This window comes from Dermochelys coriacea, chromosome 5, assembly GCF_009764565.3.
Source record: "Dermochelys coriacea isolate rDerCor1 chromosome 5, rDerCor1.pri.v4, whole genome shotgun sequence".
Classification (NCBI taxonomy): Eukaryota; Metazoa; Chordata; order Testudines; family Dermochelyidae; genus Dermochelys; species Dermochelys coriacea.
Genome location: NC_050072.1, coordinates 52760684 through 52778836, shown reverse-complemented (window position 1 = coordinate 52778836; position 18153 = coordinate 52760684). Strand labels below are relative to the sequence as shown.

The 18153-nt window shown below is 37.6% G+C and overlaps 1 protein-coding gene across 6 annotated transcripts in view; it reads left to right on the top strand.

Moving 5' to 3' along the window:
- SSBP2 (single stranded DNA binding protein 2) overlaps positions 1 to 18153 on the top strand; it is a 312515-nt gene that overhangs the window by 246258 nt on the left and 48104 nt on the right. For all 6 annotated transcript variants that reach the window (XR_006281434.1, XM_038402458.2, XM_038402454.2 and 3 more), the window contains 5 exons: positions 769 to 828; positions 4130 to 4196; positions 4418 to 4488; positions 8479 to 8546; positions 15741 to 15789. Coding sequence is in view for 5 of the 6 variants with exons in the window: in XM_038402458.2 (XP_038258386.1) it covers positions 769 to 828; positions 4130 to 4196; positions 4418 to 4488; positions 8479 to 8546; positions 15741 to 15789 (315 nt within the window). In the remaining variant the exon portion in view is untranslated. The remainder of the gene's footprint in view (positions 1 to 768; positions 829 to 4129; positions 4197 to 4417; positions 4489 to 8478; positions 8547 to 15740; positions 15790 to 18153) is intronic.

Genomic DNA, 18153 nt, shown 5'->3' with positions numbered 1-18153 from the left:
TGCAATTTAAGGAGTTGGCTTTCATATATTAATTCCTAACTGGTTTGCTCCCCAGCAATCTTAAAGACTATCTCTCTCCTATGTACTACAATGGTAGCTGAGGTGCAGTGGACATTCAGCTAACACCAAGTGATGGTGAACCAAGGTCTTTTGGATGGGGTAGGTAGACTGGTGGGGAGGAAGGATTGCATTACATGATGTATGTGAGCAGAGCTCAGTAATTTAGATAATGTAGTCAGATAAGTCTCCAGACCTCTAGACGCATATGTGAACCAAACCTGAAATCCAGATCCTCTGTCACTATTATAAACCTTATATTCTTTAAAATGAAAATGTAAAAAGATAAAGTACTTGAAATTTTGTATTATTCTGTTATTATGTACCTCTCAACTCTTCCTAGAGTATTTTATTTTATATTCCAGGCTTTTTAACTTCCCTTTTATCCAGTCAAAAACTTCCATTTTTGATTATGTAATCTTAATAGTTTATCATTTTACATATGCTGTGCATGGAGTTGTTTATATTCTGCTTACACAATAGCTGTATTAAAATTTTTAAGAAATGCAGCTTGGTACTAATCTTCAGAAAAGAGTTTTAAAATACTTATAGTTTTGCTAAGTGCTGCAGACTAATGTACTAAATACTGTTGTCAAAGTATATAAGATGAGCTCCTGAGATTTGAGGATCACACGAACTATACATGTAGTTACTACATAAAACATTTCTGAACTAAATTGAATTCTTTGGTTATGTTCCTTTTTTTCATAGCCTTTTATGTCCCCTCGATACCCTGGAGGTCCAAGGCCACCTTTAAGAATACCCAATCAGGTAAGAGCCTTATATCAAGGACACACATTTATGGGCCGTGGTTTTCAATCTTTTTTCATTTGCGGACCCATAAAAAATTTCAAGTGGAGGTGTGGATCTCTTTGAAAATCTTAGACACTGTCTGTGGACCTACAGGGTTTGCAGACCACAGGTTGAAAACCACTGTTTTAGGGAATATGGTACAGTGGTTAATAGGGGGACTCCTGAGTTCCATTTCTGATTGTTCCATCAACTACTAACTTCTGTAATTTCTAATTCATTTAACCTTTGTCTGCCCCTTTTTGCCCAGCTGTAAAAGGGTATATTGATATGTACTACATAGGAGAGGTGGGTAGCTTAATTAAAGTTTATTAACTGCTTTCTGATCTGTACATGGAAGGGACTATATTGAGGTGGGCAAACTATGGCCCACGAGCCAAATTTGGCCCGCGGGACCTTCCTGCCCAGCCCTGAGCTCCTGGCCCGGGAGGCTAGTGCCTGGCCCCTCCCCTACTATTCCTCCTCCCCCGCAGCCTCAGCTCACTGCACCACTGGCACAATGCTCTGGGCAGGGGGGCTGCGAGCTCCTGGGGCATTGCAGCTGCAGAGCCCAGCCTACCCCAGTGCTCTGTGCTGCACGGCTGTAGTGCCACCAGCCACCAGTGTTCAGGCAGCACAGTAAGGGAGCGGGGGTGGGGGTTGGATAGAGGTCAGGAGAGTTTGAGGGGGTGGTCAGGGGCCAGGGGTGTGGATGGGGGTCGGGGCAGTCAGAGGGCAGGAAACAGGGTGGTTGAATGGGGGGCAGGGGTCCTGGGAGGGCAGTCAGGAAGGAGAGGAGGGGTTGGATGGGGTGGCAGGGGGCAGTCAGGATCAGGGGTTCTGGGGGCGGTCAGGGGACAGGGAGAAGGGGTGGTTGGATGGGGCAGAGGTCCCGGGGGGGCAATCAGGATTGAGAGGAGGGGTTGGATGGGGCTGTGGGGGGAAGTCAAGGGCGGGAGGTCTGGGGGCAGTCAGGGAGCAGGGGGTGGTGGATGGGACAGGAGTCCTGGGGGGGCTGTCAGGGGGTGAGAAGCAGGGGGAGGTCAGATAGGGGTTGGGGGCTGGGCCATGCCTGGCTGTTTGGGGCGGCACAGCCTCCCCTAACTGGCCCAAAAAGTTTGCCCGCCCCTGGACTATATACTGTAAGTGAAAAGTTATCATTGCTTTAAACATTTGTTATAAGTATACTATAATTCAGTATAAAATAAATTCCTGATTGCTGTACCTTACAATAATATGTTACTCAAAGACATTCTGGCATTTGACTTTCACATTTTTATATGTATATATTTCTAAATTGTTTAAATACTGGCAGGTAAAAGCTGGATGTGGTGAATACTATAAAAACTACTGCCAACCTGCTGTTTTAATTTCAGAAGCTATTTTTGTCTGCACATTACACTGTTTTCAGTTTAGAGCTATAGCATAATCTCAGTGAATTACAGCCCTTGCAGTTCATTTACATTATGCCACATTCATGAATTACCAGTTTTGGCAACATTGCCTATCATTAAGTTACAGATAATATAAGCAGTACATGAAAGTGATAAACTATTGTAATGCAATTTTAAAGTTGAAATTTTGATTACACAAAAGTCAGTAAAATCAGTTAAAATTCCCACAGTTACCATAACTCTTCCCTCGAGCACATGCATTATAGTAGGGTTCTATCTTATTTGGTCACATAGGAAAATGTGACATACTGCTCAGCAATAATACAATATGATACAGTGGAAGGAAGGGGCACTTCTTTATATAACCATATATGTTCCAAATATTGCATGAGTCAAATCTCCAGCCTGGGTGTTTTACACTAAGGACTTTACTCTTGTTTCCCTACATGCCACCTGTCATCTCTGGCACAGGTGACCAGATCCCACTTTGCTGGAATTTGACATTTTGCATGTTTTACTTTTTGCTCCTACATATCATCCTGAACCTGCACCTATTGAAGTAAATGATAATGCTCCCATTGACTAAAATGACACAGGATGAAACTCTATAAGTTCCATAAATCATATAATGAAATACACAATTGTAATGCATACTCAAAAGGGAACATTGTGAATGTTACCTTTGAATTTCCTGACTCTTCTGCAATTAAAACCTCAACCTTAGAGTGCATGTGTTTATATATATATATATATTGTTTATACTCAAAAGGGAACATTGTGAATGTTACCTTTGAATTTCCTGACTCTTCTGCAATTAAAACCTCAACCTTAGAGTGCATGTGTTTATATATATATATATGTATGTACGTGTGTGTGTAAAAGTGTAAAATAATATATATATATATATTTATGTATATACATATGAATGTAAAATAATAAAAATTCACCACAGTCTTCGCAGTCAAGATAAACTGATCAGTTCCTTCATTAAACAATACCCGTGTTACCTGATTAGATGCATTTAATAACACCAGATTTACTTACTCCAGATAAACATTTTTATTATGAATAAATTAATTTTAGTTGGCTTTTGAAACACCATTCCAGACTCGAAGATTTTTGTAAGATGACTATACTATAGATATTTGTGCAAAAGGCTAGAGAAATTAATTGTAAATCTAACTATCTTATAACAGACTCAAAGGAGAGATAATAACTTGGGGATTTAAAAACAATATGCTACATTTGGGCCAAACGGGACATAACAACACATCATATTATCACGCTTGAAGGCAGGATTTGGGACCAAGCTTGGAGTCTCTTGTTTCCATTGTAGGAGTATAGAGGGTATATCTTGAAATTAATGTCCTTGGATGGTAAGGGAGGATGGAAACTACATTCCCCATTTCCCAGCCCTACCTTAGCCTGCATTTTGAATATCACCCATGCAGCCTAATTGTGGCTGAGCATCTGAGAAGACCACAAAGCCACCTTTTTAGCCCTGGAAGGTAGCTGTTAAAATGATAGAGAGGATGTCAAAATTTAAACATAGAGGAAACTGACCCCAGAATCAAGAGATGGCATTGCCCTGTGCTCCATAGCCAGGTGAGATACACAATACAAGAAAAGTAGGGACAAACAAAAGAAAATTAAGTAAAAATAAATACTGAAGAATATTCTTATTTAGCTGTTTAAATCATTGGAACTCCATGTGGCCACAGGGGTGCGTAGATCCAATTGTAAGATCTTGTCCGATGTCTTTAGCAGAGTTAAACTTTTTGCTTTACACTTGGCTCAGTAACAGTTTCAAAATTAAAAACAAAATTACCTGAATTATCTGTTTAAAATACAATTTATATCTCCTCTTAACATGTTTTATATATGTGCAGGCACTTGGAGGTGTCCCAGGAAGTCAGCCATTATTGCCCAGTGGGATGGACCCAACACGACAACAAGGTAAAGTGCCTGTTTACTAGATGTGAAATGTATGTTGAGAATATCAACCTTTTTTTTTCTTTTAGAAAGGTTCTGCATGATCCCAAACTTGCATCCAGCACCTCGTTTTAAAGTCCACGGCGGCTGCGTAAACACTTTTCAAACGATGAAGTGATAATTTGTCAATAATTTAGAAGTGTTTTTATGCACCACAGTTGTTAAAGTTTTGTAATTTTTTTCAGGGCATCCAAACATGGGTGGGCCAATGCAGAGAATGACTCCTCCAAGAGGAATGGTTCCATTAGGACCACAGGTACCTTGCATAAATATGTGTGTCTATATTTACAGTACACATACATATGATATTTTAGGGTCCTTTTTGTCACAGCTGTACTACAATGAAAGTTTAAATATGAAAGTACGTCAGCGCTTTTCTTTCTAATCCCATTTTTAAGGGATTTTCTCTCTATAATAAAAAAATATTCTCAGTTAAAACTTGACAAAGTCGCGAACTATAAAGAAAATTTATTGTATTTACAAAATTTTATAAAGATTGATTTAATTTATTTTGAATGATACAGCTATAATTCAAATAAAAAGGCTTACGTATTTGTCCATATAACTCTAAAACATTCAGAAAACTTAAGTTTATTCCACAATTAATGCATATTATGCATATAATGCAATTGGCTCAGGCTCCTTTGAAAATCCTAACCTTATTGTTTATATTATTTTGGAGGGAAAATTAGCCCCACAATACAGCTAAAGTATTCATAATCTGTGTAGCAAAAACAAAATTAATTAATTTTTATAAAGATCTTTCTCTAGCCACTAAACTTCTGATCAAAAATTCTGCACTCTAGGTTTTTTGGCATAAGATTTTTAATATGCACAATTACTCATACTGTATATAGATGGTGCCTGCATATCACCTATAAATACCTCATCTTTCTAGACCTATTTTTCAAGAAGAGCAGCAGGCTTGAACATCTGTGTTCAGCCTTCCTCCCACTGCTGACCTCGTTATAGTTACTTATATAGAGACTCCCTCTCCAAGGGTGTGAAAGTTTTTTTAGTAGAAATTTATAATTTTTCCACTTACAAGAATGAAGTCAAGTGGAAATTAAATCCATTCTGAAATATCTCCAAAAAGGTTAGCCCAGTGGATTGTCCATTGCTTATTATCACTTTTCCTCAGTAACTCAGGTCTCAAACTTTGTTTTTTGTTTTTTTGCTTGTTATAGCCATTTTGGCTTTACATCTTATTCTGAAGAATATTTGGGTTATGTTCATCCCTCTACACTTTGATTTCTTCGTTCAGATATTTTCCCTAGTGACTTCTCCTGTTCAATGGGATCTACGTTTAGTTTTGAATAACTGGGTAGCTCTTTCTTTTTTAACCCATGACTCTTTTTGGTCACAACCAATTCTGCATGTGTAACCAACACAAATGTGTATAAACATAAACAAAAAACATATGGTTTTTCTACAGCACTTCAGTATTTCTTTCTTTTTTGTGGTTGAAAGTTAAGCTTTGTGGTCATGAATTTAAGCTCACACTTTATGCTAGCATTATTAGCTACACACAGTAGGCAAGTCTGATGTCAATTTTAGCAAAGATGATTTTTAGTTTTATTCTCTTTAAAACTGGAGGGGACTATGTAATTCTCTCAGACCTGAGTTTTCCAAAGTAGTCTTTTCTATAGTTCCATGCTTATCTATTATCCTTCTCATTTGCCTGGGGTGGGATGGGTCTTCTGAGCAAGCAGTTTTAATAACTTGAAGGACGAGCTAACTTACAGGGCCTTTCATGCCCACTTTAAGGTACTTCTGCAGTGCCAGAGAGTGTAAAGCTGCTTTAGGCTTAATCTACACTAGGAGGGTTTTGCTGGTTGTACTACACTGGTATAGTTAAACTGCAAAACCTCTTGTGGTGTAAACACAGTTATATTGGTATAAAAGTGCTTATCCCAGTATAGCTTATGTCAGTTTCCTGACTGCAGCTATACTAGGACTTTTACCAGTATAACTATGTTGGCAAAAAATCATACCCCTTACCAAAATAGCTATGCCAGTAAAACTTTTTAATGTAGACCTGTCCTTCATGTAAATGAGATTCAAGCACACAAAATATAAAAGAGTTATCTAAATACCATATGTCATGGTTGACAGGCCATATTTGAGCTAGATAGCAAGTTTGGACTGTACACTAGTTTTGATTTTGCTGTCCAGTTTGTTTGGTGCTAACACCTACATTCTTGTGCTTCGGATAGGGAGACTGAAAACACAAGTATGTAACTTTTTTACATTTTATTTTAAATTAATTCTCCCTTATTTAACAGTTGGCCATAGGTACAATAGTTAATTTTTGGATAATGACTGACAAACAAAAAAAACAAAATACAGTGAAAGGGAAAAGGAAAATAAAACAAGGAAAAGAAACGATACAAAAACAACTTTGTTAAACTCTGCTTCTAACTGTTGGTCAGACTCCGTCATTTGCCACTGTTCTCCAGATTCCTCTCTTCATCCATCTTCTCCTCTTGGATTTCCTTCTTAGCAGCAGCTGTCCCAGGTCTACCCTAATTATTTCCTTTCATCTTCAGCAACAGGCAAGCAGTTGTATATAATTGTAAAGGTTTACATTTACTAAATGTGTCAAATTATTTTAATCTGATTTCTCTCAGTTCAAGTTCAGTAAGGACACCTGACTAAAATGCTTCCAATTAAGAACTCCTAGTGAATTCCATAAAGATCTTAGGACCACAGACTTGGTTCCTTTGTCAGAATAAAGAAAAGAAAAAACAGGAAGATGCTCCAAAGAAAGGTGGCTCAGATCTCTGAAATGAAGATGGAAAAATAGAATTAAATAGCTTCAGAGTTCCTCCAGAAATGGATATCATTTTGGTACTGTTTTGGTACAGGGAGACACCAGAAACATGAATATTTAAAGGGAATACGAGGTAGTATTCCAATTGTTTTAGAATTAGCTTATTAGCTTGTTACATAAACCCATTCATGCGAGCCATCTATGTGTAGAACTCCCATGGGCTTCAATGGGAAGTCTAAACAAGGAGCAGTTGCAGGTTTGTCTTCTAGTTTGCAACAAGAGAACTTACTCCCAGAAGTCCTTTCTTGGTTCACTTGAAATAAGTTTTTTGTAATTGAAATATCTCTTTTCGCTATTACACATGAAATACAGTATCAGGTCTACATTTTAAATCTTTTTGTCAGATTGCTCCCTGGTCTGCATAATTTGATCCTCAAATACCCTAGAGCATGGATTTGTGTAATAGACTGCTTTGGAGAACTCCAGTTAAAGTTCATAATATAACTAGAGTGAGTTGTAGTTACATCATTGCAAAACAGATAACAATAACGACTTTGAGGACATTCTGTTCTCTTTGGTAAGTGATTGTCTGCCCCACTTCCTCAAAACATACTATTTTACTTTTTAGAAATTGCTTTATTATACATACATTTGCTTAAGATATCAGAAAAACTCAGTAGTACTGGTACAGACTCCACAATGAATGATATATGTGGGGTAAGGCAGGTTGTTCTATTTACATTTAACTGAAAAAATTGACCTAATAGTTTAGTCTTTCAGGAAAATAGCACAATGTCTAGGCTTTTGTCAGTTTAAGTCGTGATCTAAATCTTCTCTGAGCACACATACATTGGTTTTATCTATAATAGGGCTTTGGATAGCTCTTTCATAGGCATTTCTATGGCATTCATTATACTATCTGAATAATTTTCATGTTAGTTGCCTTAAATTGGTTACAAGAGGAGTATAGCAATCATTGTATGTGTTATAGAAATGAAATATTTTCCCATGGAAGTTTTTAATACCCTGTTCATTAACCAGGTTCAATTAAAAATAATTCTATCTGAATTCCAAACTGTGAAACCCCCCCAAAAAATCTATTTTTTGTCCTTGAATGAGTTTTCATGGTGTGAAAGTTGAACAGTTACTGAATCTGATCTTTGTTAACCATTGACTTTGCTACCATGTATCATAAATCTTCATAGAACAATTAGCATTTTAAGTATGCTTAGTACACATAAATTTTTAAGAACTGTTAATATGTGTAGTGTACTAAGCATACTACTTTTTCATTAGGGATAAGAATTTTTTTTTAAAGTCAAGAATGGAAACTCCTGCAAGAATGAGTCACACTGGCCTATCCAATCAACAGGTGTGTAGGGAAGTCATTAACCTGCTGTCCTTTCTTTCCCCCCTCCTCTTTGCTTTTGTTTTTTTGTTTTGTGGTAGTCTGACCCTTGGTTATCATTGCAGAACTATGGAGGTGCAATGAGACCGCCACTGAATGCTTTAGGTGGCCCTGGAATGCCTGGAATGAACATGTAAGCAAAATAATAAACTACTATCACATTTATAAAAGTAATCTTTTCCTTTTAAAAGAAAAAATAATTGTGACATACATAGTACCAGGGAGAATGTATTTTGATTAATTAACTAATATTAACAGTTGTGACAAAGTAAGGAAACATCACAGCAGTTTCACTCTTGTGCAAAGCATCTTTTACAGAATTCTTTGTTTTTTCCTTCCAAGTCTCTTTCTAAATGTTGGGTTTGTTCTACAGGTCAGGGTTCATATATTTGCAATATCTTATTAGTGTGCCCACCATATTCATCTGTAGATTTGTAAAGAGCCTTGACATTAATTAGGTTTGAATGTTTATTTCCCTGATTTAATAGTAACAGAGCTTGCCATCAATTCACACACAAAAAGAACATTTTAAAGAATAGTAAGGTTGTGATTCATATCTGCAAAAGCAAGGAAGTACATAGTACGGACAGAAACACACCATTGTCTTTAAATACATCGTCACAAAGGATACACAGTAAAAAAGTATGTATTCTCCATTCTGTTATATCGGTTTTATGCTAATGTAATCAATGAAGTTACACTACATAAAACCAGTGTTATGAAGTGAAGAATCAGGCCTGAGATATTTTAGTATACTACGTGCCATTCAAGGACTTCTGGGGCTAGATACTCAGTTGGTGTAAACTGGTGCACACTGATTTACACCAGCTATGGATTGGATCCATGGAGTATCATCCTCTCTTGAAATATGAAGATAACTCCTGTTTTCCAAGCCTCCAGAGCAACTTCAGATATCAAAACGCTGTTTTGGTTAATAATAATGAATAAGCTGAAGTTGCACCAAAGCTAAGGCCTTCAGTGCAACTCTCTGTTATCAGCTCCCCCACTGCGAAGCATAGTCCCTGCCAGCATTGCTCCACGCCTGCCCCAGGCTTGAAGTTTGGGCAGGGAGGGGAACACAGCCCTCTAACCCCCAAACTACGCCATATTTAAAAGTAGGGGGCATGGCCTCCTGGTGCCCCCAGTTCCAGCACCACTGCCCCTCCTCACTTCTACAAATGCTCCAGTGCCCTTGCTTCAGCACCATACTTGTGGTTGAGTTGTGGTCATGACCTCCAGGAGGGTCGTGAAATGTAATCAGGTTTGCAAAGAATCAAAAATTGTATTACAATGTAAAGCAAAGGAAATCTCACTCCCTTCTCCACACACCCCTTTATCCTTCAACAGATCAACAGACTGACAGAGAAAGACACACACCAAGGCTTATCATTAATATATTTTTACTCTTACTTTTATAGTAAATTGGAAGGGAATCATGAAAGTTTTTTTTACTGCAAATAAGGTGTCGCCAACCTGAAAAGATTGCAAAACACTGAGTTAGAACACATCTTGCAGAGAGACATCTGATCTTGATTTAAAGATTTAAAGTAATGAAAAATCTGCCACATCTTAGATATAGTGTTCTAATCTTCAGGCAGTTCTTGCATTTTTGAAGCAAATAAAATAAATTTAAGGTTTATATTACTTTACTATAGATGTCTTCTGTTGCACTCAGGACAATTATTGGAAATTAATGGAGAAAAAATAACTAGATATTTGAAATCAAGTGTAGGTACAACACAAATTGTAAAAAGGGTCTCAAGAAAGAGATTCCAACAAAGGAAAACAAAACTAAACTATTCATTACAAAATTTGTTGCTATTTAATAACAAAAAATTAGAAATAGAAGCAAAAAAAAGTATTTTGAGGATACTTGTACACATGAGAGATACCTTATATAGGAAAAACAGACAAACAGGTTGCTGTCTCAGAAAGGAGCTCCTCAACTGCCAGTTAGCAGAAAATGAAATGGCCATGGTTGAAGTACAACTTCTATATCTCAGCAGTAGGTAAGCATACTTTCTCTTGTGTTGAGACAGTTACACATGTCTAGCTGTAACACTGTCAGACCCTCGTCATTGGGATCGAACCTGGGACTTCTGGAGCTTAGTGCACGAGCCTCTACTGCATGAGCTAAAAGCCATATGGCCGTTAGCTAACGCTGTAGAGCAGACTCATTAATCTCTGTCTCTTTCAGTGGTCTCAGTGCCACTAGATGGGACAGAACACCACACCCAGGAGGTGTGTGAGTTATACAGCCACACAGTGAAGAGGGAGGGAAGAAGTGGCTTTCGTCCCACCTTGCACTTAAGAGTTACCCAGAATTGTAGCTCCTGTACTTGAAGTACTCAGGAGCTCTATATGACATAAAGAAGGCATGAAGTAGCCACTCATAGCTCCTTCTCCCCATGCTTCAGGCAAGCATATGCTGTGCTCCTTAAAGTCTATTAGTAATTAACCTCCCTCTAATGCATCTGAAAATGGAAGCAAAATATCTGTCATTGTTCTGGGTGGTGTGGCTTCACACAGCCCTTACCACAGACTGTGCCTTAAGCTAGCCCAGAGTGCTGGTATTAGAAAGCTATGCTTTAGGGTATTCTGATCCCTGTCATATGCTGGATCCTGAACCTTGGAAAGGAGTTCTGTTATATCTCTTACCTTCAGAGAATATGATTGATCAGTAAGAAATTTTTCTCATTTGTCAAAGTGAGTAATTTTTCTCTTACTATCAAATGGAGTTACGTACACATATCAAAAGGAAAACAGAAGCTTAACACTGTATTTTTTGCTTTTGCAGGACATGAAGTGTGAGGCCCAGCCTTAAAATTATTGATGTCACTTGTACATGAATTTCTTTAGCATATAAGTCCTTGTACTGTGATATCATAGCACAGATGTATTGTACATATTATCACTAACATTCAGTTTCAGTTATAGAGAGTATCTAAGGATAATCCACATCCAGTAGCAGTAAATGGACCCAGATGTTTTAGCAATTCCTCCTTTAGATTAAATCTTACAATTTATGCAATGCATGATGCTAAGCAACATCTGTGTATCTTATCTTCTGTACTTGTATTTCCATAAAAGATGGCAGCTTCCTTATTGCCTTATGCAGGGTGCATAGTTTAATTTGCATTTCCTTTTATGCAGGCATAAACTTTTTTGAGTTCAATGGGTTTGGCCCTCTGGCAGCATTAAAATACGAAGATGTAGCTATTCTGCAAAGCCAACAGAGATTTTAAAGTGTAATGTCTCCTCTGTAAGCAATTAGGGGGTAAAACTCAAAAGGAAAACTCAAAAGAAACTGTCTTGGTAGGATGCTAAATATCTACCAAATATCATTTTTGAGATTTTTCCTGGTGTTCCTTTGGCTAAAAATAATGCATACTATGTAATCTGTTATGACAACAAAACAAGCCTGAATACTTCTAGACAGTGTTTCATCCCAAAAGGACATTTTTCTTAGTAGATGTAGCATTGAAAAATAATTGCTTACATAGCCTAAACTTCAGTATTTCAAATGTGATATATATTTATTTCATGCATCTTTTTAAAGAAAAAATAATTACAATGAAATCTGCAAGTGCCCATGTCAGAGTTTTCATTATAAACTCACTTCTAAGGGATATAAATCTCAGCTATAGAATTTTAAGCCCAAATTTGGCATGATAAGTCTTTGTAAGGCAGTATTTTTTCATAAAAAATGGAAGCAAAATAGCAAATTTCAGGGGATAATGTTACAGTTCGTAAGCTTATTTGAATGGCCAGTATGAACCAGACTGTTTAAAAGGTGCTAAGAATGTTTCAGTGTATACCTGAAGAGAAAAAGAATTTCCACTCACTTTTTAGCTCATAGGCTTCCTTTATAGAAAAGCTAAAACACACACAAAAATAGGTATTCAGGCATTTGGTTTAAATTATTCAATATTCTGATAGAATACACTCACACATAAGGAAACTGAAATATTCAACATTTTTTCAAATAATAGTACAAATAAAAAATTTGAGACTTATTTTCAAGATGGCAATGAAAATTGATGTCTCCTGATTCACTGAAGGAAACATCTGGGTTTGTGTTAAAGGAATCCTCAAAGAGGTAACATCCATAAGTTCTGTACAAAATGAAAGTATGGAAATGATGACTGTGTTTCTAAAGAATGCTATTGTAATTAGACATATGAGTCTTCCATATGTAAAAGATTACATTGTGAAACTGGTACATTAATAATAATGTTTTATGAATATGTTGACAGTTCCATAATAAACATTTATTAGAAGAAGAGCGGGGGAGCTGCTCACATTGCTTTAAAGAACGTTGCAGCTAGCTAATTTTAAAAAACAACCAATATTCAACTCCATATAATCATATACCTCCTCGACAGAATCTGCCATGGTGCTTCTTGTAGCTTTCTACGTAGAAGTTTCCCCTATGACTTCAAGTAAATTTGCAAAATCCAGGACCTTGTCAGATGCAAGATGAGCTTTCACTTAGTCTGCTTCATACTTTTTAAATATTTACATTAATCCAGATGTAGGTGGGTGGTGAAGCACTGGAATGGATAACCTAGGGAGGTGGTGGAATCTCCATCCTTAGAGGTTTTTAAGGCCCGGCTTGACAAAGCCCTGGCTGCGATGATTTAGTTGGTATTGGTCCTGCTTTCAGCAAAGGATTCGACTAGACCTCCTGAGGTCTCTTCCAACCCTAATATTCTGTAATTATATGTATTCTGTGTATTTTTCTTTACATCACATTCAATTTTTGGGGGTGAAAACAAAGTTACAATATTGTCACATACACACTTTCTTGTATTGGAAACAATTTGATTTTCATAAGAATAAATTTAAAGCTTAAAACATCCCAAATTATGAGGAACAATAATGACTACTATTCCACCATGTTTCTGTTATCCCTATAATATCTGGTTTCACTTCTTGCACCAGTAGCTCTAGTTCCTCCATTTTGTTACCTAGGCTCCTCGCATTAGTGTACAAACATCTTAATTTTTGCCATTTGGCTTCACTCACATTCTTTACCCGATTGAGTACAGACATTCTACTGCCAATATTACCTATTAGATTGGTATGTACACTGCCCTTACGCCTTATGTCCATTCTCCTACCCACGGCTGTATCCTTTCTTACTTCGTTTTCTTCCCTCTCAAAGAGAATAACTGGCTTGCGGGTTACCTGGACATCTCCCAACCATCTCCCCTAAATTCCTAGTTTAAAGCTCTCTTGATCAGTTATGCCATCCTCCATCCTAGAAGTCTATTTCCCTCCCTACTCAGGTGAAGTCCATCCCAAGAGAACAGTCCTCTCTCCATGAATGCTTCCCAGTGGCCCTACATCCCAAAGCCCTCCTTATAGCACCACTGCCTGATCCATCTGTTGAGCATCATAATCTTGTCACATCTTTGTTTCCCTTCTCTAGGAGCAGGCAGAATCCCACTGAAGATCACCTGAGCCTCGATTTCCTTTAGCGTCTTCCCCAGCCTGGCATAGTTTCCCTTGATACGTTCCAGCGAGAATCTAGCCATATCATTTGTTCCATATGAAGGATAATCAATGGATTCTTTCCCGCTCCCATTAGGATCCTCTTCAGCCTCAGGTCCACATCCCGTATCTTAGCACCCAGCAGACAGCATACCCTTCTGTTCTCCGGATGAGCTCTTGTTACAGGCCTGTCTATTCTTCTCAGCAATGAGTCCCCAATCACATAGACCTGCCCTTTCCTGGCAGTGGTGCAAATCTCCAGTCTATCCCCTGTTCCATCTGGCCGCAAGTCCTCTCGATTCCTATTGTCCCTTGTAATCCTCTGCAACCAATCCCGTATTCTCCTGGGGCTCATATTTGGTGTTGTTATCTCCATTGACTCTTGCCCTCTTCCAATAGGACTATCTGCTCTTCTCTTTTTCCTTGCCCTCTCACCTTCAGTGACCATCTGCTGTGCCCCTTCTTCATTTTCCAACTCCACAAACCTGTTCCTGAGCTCTATTTCTTCTTCACTGCCCCGTCTTTTTTTCTGCCTGGTTCTCCTAGTCACATGCTTCCACTATCCACTTTCCTCATCCAGCAGTATCCCCTCAGAGTTCTTTGGTCATGCTTCCATCTGCAAGTCTGAGTTTTTCCCTTCAGCCTCCTCATGTCTTTGCTCCATCATCCACTCGAACCCCCTTTTAAACTCAGCCAGATCCTAGGATCTTCTCTTCCATCATCTCTATCATGCGGCACTTCATGCAGACGAAATTCTTTTCAGGTACCCCTCGAGGATCATGTACATGCCACAGCTTCTACATCCAGTCATCTTCATTGTGTCTTCCACTACTTGGGTCACTACCACTGCTGCCTCTGTGTCTGTCATAGCCTTCTCACCTAAGTCCTGTTAGTCTGTTTAGGAAGAAATTTAAGCCTGCATACAACTTGCATGTTTAAAGTTAAGTACATGTTTTAATACCTTTCTATTGGGCCGTGCTGTAAGTAGACATTCACCACATATGTAGTACTGGCTCCAAATTTGTATTATGGTGTCAGTAACCAGAATACAACTAAAAATACTCCTTATGAGGAATCAATTGTCTTGAATCTTATCAATAGCACATTTTACAGTCTTTTTAATATTACTATATCATAGTAATTCAATTAACCCATAAAATGCTGTGTTTATATAACATTGGGCCAAATTCTCCCCTGTGCAGGGAAAAAAAACTATAGAGGGGCACAAACTTACATTTTCTTTCAAGTTACGCTGTTGGGGGCATGGGATTTGCCATCCTGCAGAGTACACAGGAGGGTTGGATCCCTAATTTGCAGGTATCTATGATCTGTGCAAAACTCCAGTGTCTCCCACACTGCTTTCTATACCCCTGGGATCAAAGTTCTGAAGGAATTGTTGTCATGTAGTTCCTAGCAGATGGTGTCCTGAAAATACAGAAATCCACAATATATGATTTAGCCACGGAGATATGTCTAGATATAACTGATGAGCTTGTGGTGACAGACATAATCTTTTAAGAGTAATTTTGTATAGTATCTGGTAAACTGGTTAAATGCTAGTGTTAGTTTAGCTATGATCTTGTATTAGTTTAACACTAAAACAAGGTATACTTGTAGTTTTATAATCACACTTTACTGCAGTGAAAAATGATTATGCTACCAGAAGAGGCCAGCAAAAGATAGCAGTTTTTTAAAAAGCATATTCTACACTGGGAACAGATTGTGTTCAAGTTACACCATAGAGCTGCTGACCTTTAGCTTCTTGGTAGCAGAGTTGACCAGAAATCAAACTTTGTTTGATTAAATCCTCATCTGTCATTTTATATTCTAGGGGTCCAGGAGGTGGTAGACCGTGGCCAAACCCAACAAATGCCAATTCTGTAAGTAAATATTCAAGTGTGTCGGACAGTATCCTATGTTTGAGGAGTTATTCCTCCTTCATATGCCCATGTACGGAAAAAAAACTATATTCAGCAAATAGAATCGTGCAGGCCATATTTTGTTGCCCTCTGTACTATTTTTTTTCAACCCTAATGCATGGTTCTCCAGCTTTTTTTGCAGTATGGACCACATCTTAATAGAGAGCTTCTAGTAGACCACCTTTCCTCCCACTCATGATTGTGCAGACCATCTGCTCTTCTGCTCATAATCACATAACAGCTCTGAGGCAACTACAGCAAATTGCCCAAAGGAAAAATTAACATTAGCATAGTATTTAATATATTTTTAGCTTTTTCAATGCAATATAACAAAATAGAATAGGAGTCAGTACCATCTGACCAACCAGCTCTACATAGACCACAGTTTGATAACATGTGCTCTAATGTATCGTCTGATGGCTTATATATGGAAAAAAAATATTAATTTCTGTACCACTCAAATCATAAAATCATAGTGTAATTTCTCAAAACATGATCCATTTGATAGCTTGAATAATTTAATTTTGGCCTTCATGAAAAGTAATACACTCTCCAAATTAATAGGCTGCAACAGCTACAAAATGAGGTTGTTCAATAGCTGCTTAGGACAAGAAAGTTTGGTAATGCCCACCCTCCATGACTTGTCCTGGCTGCTAGCCCTACAGAAACTTCAAGTTCAAGGGGTTAGTTTTAGAAAGCACAGTGAAACCCTTCATAATCTGTACCCAAAGTATTTGAGTGAACACGTATCATCATATATCCCTATTTTGCATTTACAATAGGCTAGGGTGCATCTACTGTTACTAGACTAAAAGAAAAGGAGTACTTGTGGCACCTTAGAGACTAACAAATTTATTAGAGCATAAGCCTTCGTGAGCTACAGCTCACTTCATCGGATGCATTTGGTGGAAAAAGCAGAGGAGAGATTTATATACACACACACAGAGAACATGAAACAATGGGTTTATCATACACACTGTAAGGAGAGTGATCACTTAAGATAAGCCATCACCAGCAGCGGGGGGGGGGGGGAGGGAAGGAGGAAAACCTTTCATGTGACAAGCAAGGTAGGCTAATTCCAGCAGTTAACAAGAATATCAGAGGAACAGTGGGGGGGAGGGAGAAATACCATGGGGAAATAGTTTTACTTTGTGTAATGACTCATCCATTCCCAGTCTCTATTCAAGCCTAAGTTATATCTGGCTGTCCCTAGGACATGGTTTATCCTTGACTGGGATTTATTTATGTATTTATTGGTGGGTAGGAAGAGAAGTGTTTCCTATGTTCTTTTGTGATTTTTTGTTTTGTTTTGTATTTGCTATCCTCTTGTATATTCCTTTTCTATGTGGGAATTGATCCTTGTAGTTTAATAGTATGGCTTTTATGTGGTTTGCCATTGTGCCAGATCTTTGGGTTCAGATTGGCTGTATATTTGGGTAAATTATTTCCTCATTTTGACTTTAGTGGTGTTTACTGATTATTGTACATGTAATGCAATAAATGTTTAAAATACATTTATCAAAGTCACAGGGGAGTTAGGTGCCCAACTTTCATTGAGCTCTGGGTGCTTAACTCTCCTTCTTTATTTGAAAATCTCCCCCTACATATATTCTCTCTCTCTGTATTATGTTTATCTGTCATATAATTCAGAGGTACAGCTCAATTTACAGTAATATTAACTTTGTGGAATGTGGATCATGATATGCTAATGTCAAATCTATACATACACCCAAAATAAAAAGTACACAAAATCTATGACACTGTGAACTTGAGCCTGGCAGTTTTTCATAATAATAATAATGTACAAAAAGAAAAAGAGCTCATTGTTGCATGACTGAGTTACAAATAAGTAAATGTAGGCCTTAACTTGCATTTTCCCAGCTTTTAGTGTGACAGCCTTAATATTCTTTTTTTGTTTAAATGTCTTGATTGTTTTTAAATAAGATAGAAAAGATTATTCTGCCATGGAATTTTATGTTTATTAAATTCAATATGCAAGTACATGCTAGAGACCAGATATAGACTCTGATTCATGAAAACACTTAAGTACATAAGCAAGTCATTGGAATTTAAGCACATGCACAAGTGCTTTCTTGAATATGGATATTTTCCTGAATTGTGATCTTTGACATTGACTTAAAATATGCATTATCTACCTGATTAGAATGAAATCAGGGAAATAGTTATAGTATTTAGGCAGAATTTTAAAACCCACTAAATAGAAATTAGTCCTTTGAAACTATTGTAATCTGACATGAAAGAACACATCTAGGACAAGCCCTTTACATATTTTAGTTACTAATCTTTAATTAAAGGTAAACAGAT